The sequence below is a fragment of the Amphiura filiformis genome, chromosome 9 (genome assembly GCF_039555335.1).
Source record: "Amphiura filiformis chromosome 9, Afil_fr2py, whole genome shotgun sequence".
Taxonomy (NCBI): Eukaryota; Metazoa; Echinodermata; class Ophiuroidea; order Amphilepidida; family Amphiuridae; genus Amphiura; species Amphiura filiformis.
The window spans coordinates 31,208,449-31,220,772 of record NC_092636.1 but is presented as its reverse complement, the minus strand read 5'-3'; the positions used below and the strand labels follow the sequence as shown (position 1 = coordinate 31,220,772).

General features: G+C 36.6%; 1 protein-coding gene across 1 annotated transcript in view; it reads left to right on the top strand.

Moving 5' to 3' along the window:
• The first annotated feature begins 1,747 nt into the window (after nucleotides 1–1,747).
• The window catches only part of LOC140160043 (atrial natriuretic peptide receptor 1-like), a 31,725-nt gene continuing 21,148 nt past the window's right edge, over nucleotides 1,748–12,324 (top strand). The window contains exons 1-4 of the mRNA XM_072183312.1: nucleotides 1,748–1,796; nucleotides 2,104–2,249; nucleotides 5,129–5,290; nucleotides 9,574–9,718. Of these exons, the coding sequence (XP_072039413.1) occupies nucleotides 1,748–1,796; nucleotides 2,104–2,249; nucleotides 5,129–5,290; nucleotides 9,574–9,718 (502 nt within the window). The remainder of the gene's footprint in view (nucleotides 1,797–2,103; nucleotides 2,250–5,128; nucleotides 5,291–9,573; nucleotides 9,719–12,324) is intronic.

Genomic DNA, 12,324 nt, shown 5'->3' with positions numbered 1-12,324 from the left:
AGTTATATCCGACAGCCCAATAGTGCTGTCCACACGTAATTACTATTACTATTACCGGACGCAACGTTCGGTCTTAATCCTGCTCATCTTCGGCTTTAAATCGTCGGATTTAAGGCACATTATGTCCGATACTGAGTTACATCCGATGCTCGTTCACACTGTCACTTATATCCGATACTATTACCGACGTAATTTAAGTCCGGTAATAAGTGATTTAAGTGTGAACACGACTAAAGATACTAAGGGTCTTTTTATCTTTTCAGTTTTCGTAAGTCTATTGTTCAGAAACGAAAACGAAAGGGATTAAGTGAGTTGATCTGTAACTTGAATTTATTGTTAAGCTTGAAGTACCAATCAGCTTATTTCAATAGAGGTGGATGTGTCAATAAAGGCTGGATGAGACAAGATTATGGAACACCGATGTTTTTTAGTGGTCTAGCGCCCCTCTCGTTTTTGATGGTCTTAAATTGGCTCACATTCATGTGACAAACGCCACTCCGAATGAAAAGGTCCACTATTTTTGCAAAACGTTGAAAATAAGCCTTTAAACACAAAAGGTCCGCTTATGAGCCGGTCGTACCCCAATAAATCCTGGCTACGGGTCTGTGCAGGGCCGCAGTGTCACCCTTCCCTCGTATTAATCATGTATATCTCCTTATTTCGCCTCCTCCTCGCCCTCCGAATCGGTCTCCTCGCCCCTCCCCGGTCCCTTCTCTCTCCTCTCGAGTTCTTTTTCTCTAGTCTTTCCGTCGCTCCCTCTGCTCTCTTTCTCCCTCGCCCTCCCACTCTCACTTGTTCAGTCTGTCAGTCTCAAGTATCTCTCCCTCCTTCTTTGCGAAATTTATCAGTACATGAGTATGATCAATGACTGACAAAAATCAGCTCTGCAAAAATAAACATTTTAAATAAACTCGGATCTCGCATATGGGCCCAACCTATTATCAGATTAGCAATTCCAATAAATTGAATGAATGAAATCAATAAGTTCCGATTGGTGTTACATACTACCACACACGCAAGTTTTAAGGTGTATTTTGGGACGAAAATAATTCCCCGTTTCATATTTACATAATCATATGATTTTTGCGCGATTGCACGAACAAGTATACCTACATCTGTACATGCTATAAAGCCACCCTATACTCCCTGGCAACACTGATTAGTATCTCGATTAGTATTATATTTCGATGCTAGACTATTTTCGCGAGCAAGTCACGCCTAGGCGTAAGTATTTGCCAGCGTTGTTACATAACTCCCTGGTAACCATGGTAACTGGATCACGCACCTTTTGGAATTGGTAGTACATGCCATAAGTCGTGTTCACACAGTCGGATAATAAGCGACTTATAACCGAAATTAGTGACTTATTACCGGTATTAAATCCGACTGTGAGAACACGACTATAGACTTTGTGTTGTGATCATTTCGATCGTGGTGTAGAACTCAAAAGCGTGATCCAGTTGACATAATGATAATCGGATTACACGTAACACTTCGCTGGCGAATACACAAGTAAATGAAGCCGTACAATTTCTCGTGAATTTTGGACCGTAAAATTTAGATACTTCTTTTGTCTAAATGAGCACGTACCCACTTACCTGGAGTTTTGCAGTAAGAAATTTACATAACTTACGGAAACGGATACAAATATTATTGCTTCAAGTTATTAATAAGTGACAACAGGCTAGAATAAAAGATTGGTCACACCTGGGAAGCTAACACTTCAGAATAACAATGACATACGAAAATGGATACGGAAACAGAAACTGAAGAGATAAAGGACCATAATCTTACAGGTCCGAGTGATCAGCCTTTCTTTGACATCTATGGTTCAATGCATAGGTACCGCGTGCATGTTGTAGTGCAGGGCGATATATTCAAAACTATTGCTGTGGTAGTTAATCCGATTAATTACGTCACTTCTACGGCGAATTGTTACTAATATCATCAAAATTCTTGGCAAAGAATATACAATTTGACTAAAATCGTATATTTTTGGCTTTCACTAACCCAGGAGGAACACACCCACCATCTTAACAGTCTCCTCTTCACGCACTCATCAATATCTTACGTTTTTCGATATTTTGTTCTCTTGTTTTGCAGTCATTATAATTTGTACCAATGGAACAGTGGTTCGTCAATTGATGCTGACAGCATCAGATATGGGTCTCATAAATGGGCAGTATGCTTTCATTACTGTTCCTCTATACGACAATAAGTTCCTGTTTGGTGACAGTTCATGGAAACGGGTAAGTGGATTAGATTAGATTTATTATTATCTTTTCACTCAATACATGATACAAGAATATTACAATAATATTACATTATAAAGATATAAATAATAATACATAATATAATAACTATGGAAAGGCATTATACAACGATGAGTGAAGGAATTACAGTAGAGGCCCAAAGGCCTGTAGCTCTGTAACCCCTTGATACAGGTATATGGCATTTATTTGACATGGCAGCAGGTTGGTAGACAACAAAATGCTGAGTCGAACCAACCAGCTGTCATGTCTATCAATGACATATCCTATGTTAACATTTAAGGAAAAACAAAGAAAAACAAAATGCACATATCAAAAGCTAATTATTGAAAGTAAATTAATGAAATTAGTGAACAAAATAATGGTGAGGTACACCTGATTGAAAGACTGTATACAATTAAGAATAGTTTTGCATAAGATGTTGTTTATACTTTTTTCGGAATTGCTTCACTGATGACGAGCACTTGATATCAGAATCAATATCATTCCAAAGCTTTATACCTGCATATTTTATAGATTTCTCACAAAAGGCTTTCTTGACTCGAGGTAAGATGAGATTGTTTCTATATCTAGTGTTTATAGCGTGAATTTCAGAGTGCTTTGTGAAAAGGTCGTCAAAAACATTTGGTAATAAGCAATTTGTATGTTTATACATGAATGTCCCAAGCTCTAGAGTGTACATATCTTTGATGCTTAAAGTATTATATTTAAGTAACAGAGGATTAGTTCTAGATCTGTAATTACTGTTACTAATAATACGCAATGCTCTTTTTTGAATTTTAAAATTTGTTTTGCGTATTAAAAAAACCCATCCAAATATTCACCTCAGGGATCATAGAAGAAGCATAATAACGTGGCTTAAGGTCAGGAACTACAAACCACATGCTAGAATAAACACATTTCATTTAAACTGTTTACACTCTCATTCATCTGGGTATGTTGAAATTAAGATTTAATTTAAATCTGGTCAACCAGACATACCTATTTTTGACGGACGAACCGACGTTGCGACTGAAACCTTCAGTCTTCAGCTGGGTTGTGATGCAAATGACCTTGAGTACCGGATACTTCCGGTATTGATGACAATGGGCTCGTCTGTTTCACCGATTTGAACGCATTGCTCTGTCAACGTTTCCCGGTAGAGCGTCATCTAGGTGGTATCGTTATGTGGACGATACATTCATTATAATTAAATCTAATGAACTTGACAGGTTTTTCAACCACATCAATCAAATTGATCCTCTCGTCAAGTTCACGCAAGAGTGATTGTCAGATAGCAAACTCGCTTTTCTCGACTGTTTAGTGTGCGTGGAAGAAGACCACTCCCTTACTGTGTCTGTTTATCGTAAACAATTCGGTTCAAATCACCCGCTCATTCAAAAACTCGGCGTGGTTAACACCCTGTTCCACAGAGCTGATTCTATCATCACCAAAGACTCTGAAAAGATCGTTGAAATATCAACATCTGCGCAAAACTCTGGGTAACTGTGGTTTACTATACCAGGACTGGGCCATAAGGCCCTGAACAATGATAACACTAAACCCACTGCCACGAGCACTAAATCAGACAGGGAGAACTACAAGCATCACTATCCCATACCACGGTGACTTGTCTGAGAAATGTATCGCGACCACGGGATCACCACTCATTTCATGTTCGGATGAGCAAGCCTGTTAAGACTCTTACATAGGAGAAACCGCCCAACCTCTGCACAATCGCATGTTACAACACTGCAGAGCCAGCTCAGGTGAAAACGACTCAGCAGCTTTTCTACATCTGAAAGCCAGCGGACACGTACATTTCGACACCAAGGATGTCTGTATTTTAGACCGTGAGCAGCGCAGCGTTGGTTCGAGCTTGGCGTGAAAGGGCCTATCCTGGGGGCTATCTGGGTGAGGGCGGAGCAACCATCCCTCAACCGTGGATGAGGCGTCCGGGCCAAATTGTCACACGGCCGGGCTGGGACCGAATCATAAAGTACATCCCTCGCCGATTGTTATCAATACCGGAAGTATCCGGTACTCAAGGTCATTTGCATCACAACCCAGCTGAAGACTGAAGGTTTCAGTCGCAACGTCGGTTCGTCCGTCAAAAATAGGTATGTCTGGTTGACCAGATTTAAATTAAATCTTAATCACATTTCATTTACTTTTTCTATTTAAAAAACAAGCAGGACGCATAATTGTTAATTAAAATGATGTAACAGGATTAATTACCCATGATAGCGATGGATTAACATTATTTTTGAATGTATTGCCCTGCACTATAAGCAGGTTGCACTCATCACCTGTGTATGTATACAGTCATACTGCTCTTTTCAAAGACACTAATCTTACAGTCACGAATGAAACATACATGGACTCAGCATCATGCGATATTTCTAAAGTATTACGATCCAGGTCTTTATCCCGGTTCTTTGATAATCTAGGGTGCAATGAAGAAGAACAGAGTAACGTCTAGTGCAGGGTAATACATTCATCGGCAATATGTTCTGATCACAATAGTGTGAACCCAATAAAAGATTTTTTAAAAAATAGTGTGAACCCATTGCTATGGCAATTAATAATGTTACATAACTACTTCTACGGCGAATAGTGATGCAGGCTAGGACTCATAATCGCAGGATTGCGAGTTCGAACCCCAGCGGTGCTATCATGTTGTGCACTTAGATAAGGATATGTACCTCTATTGTCTCTCCCCACCTATGTGTATAAATGAGTACAGGTATATCTAGGGCTGGTGGCTAGTTGTGCGGTGAGCAAACCCCACACGTTAATTCAAAGGAGTCTGGCGCACACGCTTTTAAAGAAAAACAGATGAGTACAAACATAGTATAAACTCCATTTTTGCTTCTCAGGGCGATGAGTTCGATGCAAAGGCCAAGATTGCGTACGAGGCTCTCATGACTTTTCAACTGTATGAGCCAGATACTGAAGAATATTATACTTTTCAAAGAAATGTGAAAGAACGAATCAAGGAAGACTTCAATCTTACACTAGACGAAACAATTAAGTATGCGGTAGGTTTGCACTTCATATTATATTAAGGCGAGTCGGAAGCAGTGTTTGCATTCAAATATTGAGACAAATAAAGCTGACACACCAGAGGAATGGTATATGGGTTTTATAAAAATATATGAGATCTCAACTTCTCAAGGCCGGATTTTTCTCTAAAGGGGAAAACGGTTTAATTGGATATTATTATTGGCCTTATTCATGCTAATTCAAGAGCCGCAAGACCTAGCAAAATATAAATGATATTATAGGCTTCCTTGACTCATAAGATCAATACATTTATATTCAGAAATACCCTGGAAAATATAGCTTCGGTCATCCAACTCGCCTTAAAATGAAATACAAATTTGAATAAAATGTATGAACACAGAGATGGACCAAGAAGGTACTGATTGCCCCAGGAAATAGGAAACTGTTCAAATGTTATGTACCAATCATCAGCTATCCCAGGTTGAATAAAGGTTGTGGGTACTGTGGGGTATGCGAGGATGGGGTGGGTGTGTGGGGATACAGGGCAGTGGTGTGAGGAGAAAGGGGACAAGTTTGACCCTGTATTTCCCCGATCATATATTATCATTCCATCCTTTAAACCTCATTAGGCCATTTAAGCATTAAAACTGTACATTTTCATGTGCTTCCCTTGGAAATTTACTTGGTACGCCACTGTTATGCAGGATATGATGGGTGCAGTTGTCTCGTGGAGTGAGCGTGTGGATACGGGCCATGATGCAGTCATGTCTACAGTAGAATTCATCTCGACCTTTGCAGGACTTAACCCCATTAAAAGCTATTAAACCAAGATAACACTCATTGAAACAGCTCAACTGATTAAATCGGATCTTCTCTGGCTGTGCACATGTGACTGTTTTCATGTGCGATATCGCAATAAAGTTTTTTATTATAGCTTCAGTTGGGTAACCGATTATAAAGGAAACGAAAGGAAACAATGGTATGTGTACTATTGTTCACGAAATGAGACAATGGCGTGCCTTTTGTAAACCAGCATTCTTGAAAATGAGCAACATAATGATTGTTGACTTAACACGGTTTGGAAATAATTTCTTCGTATTTTTGGTGTTATCTGTCGTTTACATATCCTTCCTAAAACACAAAAGTACGACCCTCTCCAAACACCTAAATTAGCTAAAAATTTAGGACATGTTACAAAACTATATTGTCTAGAATTTTAGAAGAATACTTTTAATATTAGCCAGTTATTTTTCACACAGCGACGTTAACTAGGCAATGTACTATTACCTATAACATTAACTAAAACACCAAAGTACGAATATTTCCAAACATCTAAATTAGCTAAAAATTTAGGACATGTTAAAAAACTATATCTTCTAGAACTTTACAAGAGTACTTTTTATATTGGCCGGTTATTTTTCACACAGCGACGTTAACTAGTCATATCCCCATACTTTTAACGTAGGGCTATTTGTAGAGGTCACTCGTCAATGGGAAAGAGCACTGTGTATTGTGTATAGGAAAACGGACAGTAACTGCAGTATGCTGGGTGGGATTGGGCTATGTATTAATACGTAACACAACATGACGATTTGATTGATACGGTCATAGAATCTTATTAGCTCCAATTTGATACCGCATTTGCTACCAAAACCTCTAAATAGACAAAGATAGTATATGAATATATGAAATTTTAATGCATTTGTAAAAGTTGCAATTTACAAAAAGGAGCACTCAGAGCTATAAAGGTGAACTGCAGATCGTGATCATGACATAACCCGAAATGACCACTTGGTAATATCGACCACATGTACGTATACAGCATTATAACAATCCTGCGTTTCAAATAACAATGAATAAACCGGGCACATGGGATAGCCGACAGGACCTCGTCGCGGGAAGCGAGCTTGCCTTGCCTAGAATCCCAACTGCGTGATCGTTTTGATTTGCAAATTTTGAAAATGCACCAAATTTCAAATACTGGTATCAATCTTTGTCAATTTCAATTACTCATTTTTTGTCAATTTTTGGTAGCAAATGCAGTAACAAGTTGTAGCTAACAATATGCTGCACCCCAGCAAACACAAAACGTTGTCGACATCATTCGCAAAAGATTATAAAAGGTTGTCAGAAAACGTTTAAATGTCGGGTTATATAAAAGGTACATTAATGGTATAAAACGTTTTCATACCATTAAATAACATTTGTTGGTAATTTACTGCACAGCAAACACAAATGTTTTACAGAAAACATTTAAATGTCTGGTTTTATAAATGGTATAAAAACGTTCTAATAACATTCCAAAAACATTTTTGAAAACTTGGTACAAATCATTCTAAACAGAATGTTATTTTGGGGTTGAAAAAATATTTTGCAAAAAATGTTTGCCCAAAATATTTACAATAACGTTTTTAAAATGTTTTCACGACCTTTATGTAACCCGACATTTAAATATTATTAAAACGTTTTGTAAAAAACATTTTAAGAACAATTTACAATGACATTTCGAAAACATTTTAATAATATTGTTGTAGTGTGTTTTCATACAAACGTTTTAAAACGATTTCATGACCTTTATATAACCAAACATTTTAATGTTATTAAAACGTTTTTACCTAAACCAAAACCCAAAATATAACTTATTTAAAACGTTTTAAAAACGTTTTTTGTGTTTGCTGGGACACGACCCTATCAATCAAATTTTCACAACACGAGTAGGGTTATGTAAGTGAGGACTTTTGTGTTGTGGTCACCAGTTCTTTTGTTATGCATAGTCGCGCTCAAAGTCGATCGATACATGTTAAAATCAGCACAATTCAGAGATACACCTTTTTGCTATGAAATTGATTTTCTCGGTCAAATACAAAGCAATATTTTTATTCCTTCAGAAATGTCAGTTAAAAACATAGTACATGGATATACATTAAAAAAAATTGTGTCTTTTAGTGTGATGTTTGATTTTTATAGGCTTTAAGTTCAGAATTCATTTTTTAGCACTTCAAACTAATATAGTTTGCTCAAGAAAGATATTTCCCACCTCTGTAAGGCACATCGTGTGGGTCTATTATATTATAGTTTGGTCAGAATTTCCGTTTTGATTTCACCTTTGGTCACTTGCGACTGCCAAAATATCCAACCAGTACATTTCTGATATAACAAGCAGAAATAATCGATATTTCTATTGTGGCTTGAAAATCATCCATCCAACTGGTTTTCGGAATTGAAAAATGGTGCAATCAAAACCGAAATTCGGACAAAACTATGACATGGCTTTATATGATGTGCTTTAGAAAGTTGGGAAATATATTTCTTTAGGGAATTATTACTTTGAAAAGCAAAAACGTTGACCCCAAAAAGAAGCTCTCGGGGTAACTTGAAGCCTGTGAAAATCGAAAATCTTACACTAAAAGCCTAAATTTCACACCTAAGGTTAACACCAGGGTTTGAAGAAAATATACAATACCAAGCATTACAGTTTTCTTCTGACATTTATTGAAAAAATGAAAATTATTGCTTTTCATTTTACATTGAAAAGATGTAACGCAAACTTGTGCTCATTTCAACACCAAATTCGATCGTTTTTATTGCCTCATTAAATGACCGAGTGAGCCTTGCACAACAATAGATATCGGTTGACCACCGTTCTGAGTGTTTAGGGAAAAAAGAGACTGCCCAACCATAGTGAACGTATGATTCAATCTAATAGGGTTAAGGGGGTACTACACCCCTGTCCAATTTTATGCCTATTTTTGCATTTTTCTGAAAAACTATAGCGCATTGGTAACAAGTAAGATAGGTATATTATAGGGGCAAGGACTACAACTACTGCACTGGAAATTTTATTTCAGCACAGAAAACAGTTGTGGAGTTACAGTCAAAAATGAGGGAAAACCAATATTTGATCAATAAATCAATAACTACTTGCCTTGAGTTGCTGAATTTTCAGTGCAGTAGTTGTAGTCCTTGCCCCTATAATATACATATCTTACTTGACACCAATGCGCTATAATTTTTGAGAAAAATGCAAAAATAGTCACAAAATTGGGCAGGGGTGTAGTACCCCCTTAAACTAAGTTAATTTTAGTTATGGTTAGTGCATAATAAATTAAAGGTCCTTATATAATCGAAAATACAAAACATTTGGAATAAGTTAGGTAGCCATAACCTATACTAGAGCGGTTCTCGGCTTTCGCGGTTCTCTGCTTTTGTGGTTCTCAGCTGATATTGGTGTTAGGTGGTGAGTGGTATTGTTTGAGAAACTGTGTGGTTGTATTTGGTTGTATTATTGTTATTTCGTAGTGAATCGTATTCTCCACAGGAAAACTATAACTCATTCTTTAAAAGCGCTTTCCACGACGCCATTATCTTGTATGCTTTGGCCATTAACGAGACAATAGCAGAAGGTGGGGATATTTATGATGGCTATGCGATTACAAGAAGAATGTGGAACCGCACATTTAAAGGTAAGTTGGAAAATGATGGTGAGGATAATGTATGATGACCACGTCAAAATTCGTATGTCCGAGGACGAAGTGTATGGGTTTAATGTGTGCGTATTTAATTCATGCAGGCACAGTAAAACAGCTTTCATATACTTATTGGATTTTGAATATTGACCGTCTTGTTCTTAAAATAATAATAACAATATCACAAAAATGCCTCATTTTCTATCTGTTCCACGGATCCAAATACATTGTATCAATGATCTATATGTGGAATACCAAATATGAGGCGTCTATTAAATGTCCTGATAGTTCATTATCTTACTTCTGTTCAGATTCAGTGGATATACACTGACTATACATTATTTTATTCTGTCAACAGAGGGCGACGTGATAAGCCATTTTTTCTTGAAACACCCGTATAATCGGCAATATGTCCTGATCACAACCATGTGTATTATTATAAATTATTATAAACATTTTTTAAAAAGTGAAATCGCATTTTGTTAAATGGACAAAAACTTGACTTTTGACAGTTCGTTCAGTGTTTTGTAAACTCAAATTATTATCAGTTGAACTTAAGGTAAACTATATGATGAGAAACAAATCAACTGATCAATTACAGAGCGAACTGGGTGTCTACTTTGAGAAACAGGAAAGTTCTGATAAGTTAAGCATGGTATTAAGACACTTTGAAGCTTCAACTCGCGTGTTAGGCAGGATGCTGGATATAGCGGGGCTTGAATGAGAAGCATTTTTAAACCAAGATTTAATACATAACCCTACTTTTTGGTCAAAGATATTCAAACTATCAATATCTAACAATAAGATTATACCAATTTTATCTGTCTTTTTCTTAAGTTTGGTGGCTCTGAAAAGAGCCGTGGTTCGGAAACCTTTTCTGTCTCTTTTCTAGAAACTTGGTGGATCTGAAAAGAGCCGTGTAATATTATGGTTAAAATTCTATCTTAACTTATTTATTTATAATAAGCCCGACTTGGCTAAAAACGAACAAGGCCGCAGAACCGGGAGGCCCGAGGCTGGGGGCTTCCATAGTTGAGTTCTTTATTAATGGGGTTCCAAAATAGAAGGGTCCCGCAGGGCAAGAAAGCAAATAGTTATTACAACTACTGTCAAATCTCTTTTTAGAAGTTTGGGTGGCTCTGTCTACGTCCCAGTAACACAATGAAGGCTTACGACAATTGAGCACAAATAACCATGACGTCATTGCCCTAAACAATTTTGAATATCGCGTGTTGGGAGCCGGGGCTGTTTTTATTCGTGTATTATGGTCAACATGAGACATGTTTTTCTAACATACAGCCTGTCTAAAAAAAAACTGTGGCAATTAGAAAATACCATTGTGACAATGGTGAGGGGGGTGATAGAGTTACGCAATCTAATGTTCAGATATCGGTAGGCCTATATTTTAAGCGAATAGATAGGTATAGCTATATATTTTACCTTCGTGCAAATTCATTGCTAAGTTTTAGGTAAAAAGAAACTATGTTTTGCTATGCAAAAAATGCGTATAGAGGTTGTAATATGGGTGGTTGTGAAGAAATTCCAACCAAATGGCCATTAATTCCGTATAGGAAAATAGACACTTGAGTTTCTCTATTTTTGAGAAACTTATAGAAAGTTATCGTAGGACGCGTTTCGATTAATGGTGATCAAGGCTTAGTTGATCTTTTATTAATCTCATCAGCTACATTTTGCTCAGCTTGATTTTAAGATCACCTAGTATTTGGGTATATTTGTTCACAGTAGAAACATGGATCTGCATACCTAATTAACTTAGGTCTAAAGTGCCTAACTTTTTGACATTTGTAGTTTGGTCCATTTTTAGTGACAGAGTTTTTCTCTAAAAATGGCAAATGCAATGTCTATTATGACATTGTGTAGGCCTATACTAATATTTAGTGGCAGAAATCATGTTCTACTATGAAAATTAAGCATGAGTGGTTTTGATTTCATTAAAATTGATGTCTTTTCTTTATTAGAAAAGAGTAGACCTATTAATAGGCCTACATATGATCATGATAATGAAAATCTAGTTGGTACAATAGGTATAAAGTTTGTATTTGGTATAAACTGAGGAGTAGGCTCTATAATTTAAGTGCCTTCATAGTGAATAGTAGGCCTTTATGATTATGCTACTTTTAGTCCATTTAATTAAATCCATTATGTTGCGTTGCTTAAGCGCATTTTATATAATGGAGTAATTACTGGTCTCAGTAAAAAGCATAATGTTGGAAAAGGTCACAATAATGAAATCACGGACAGTTTAACCAAAAACTAGTGTCACGAAATGTCATAAACCCGTGCTATAAGAAAGAAAGAAAGAAAGAAAGAAAGAAAGAAAGAAAGAAAGAAAGAAAGAAAGAAAGAAAGAAAGAAAGAAAGAAAGAAAGAAAGAAGGAAAGAAGGAAAAAAAGAAAGAAAGAAAGAAAGAAAAAAAGAAAAAAAAGAAAGAAAGAAAGAAAGATTAAGAAAGAAAGGAAGAAAAAGAAAAAAGAAAGAAAGAAAAAAGAAAGAAAGAAAGAAAGAAAGGCTGAGAAAAAGAAGGAAAGAAAGAAAGGCTGAGAGAAAGAAAGAAAGAAATAACAAAGAGAGAAATAAGAAAA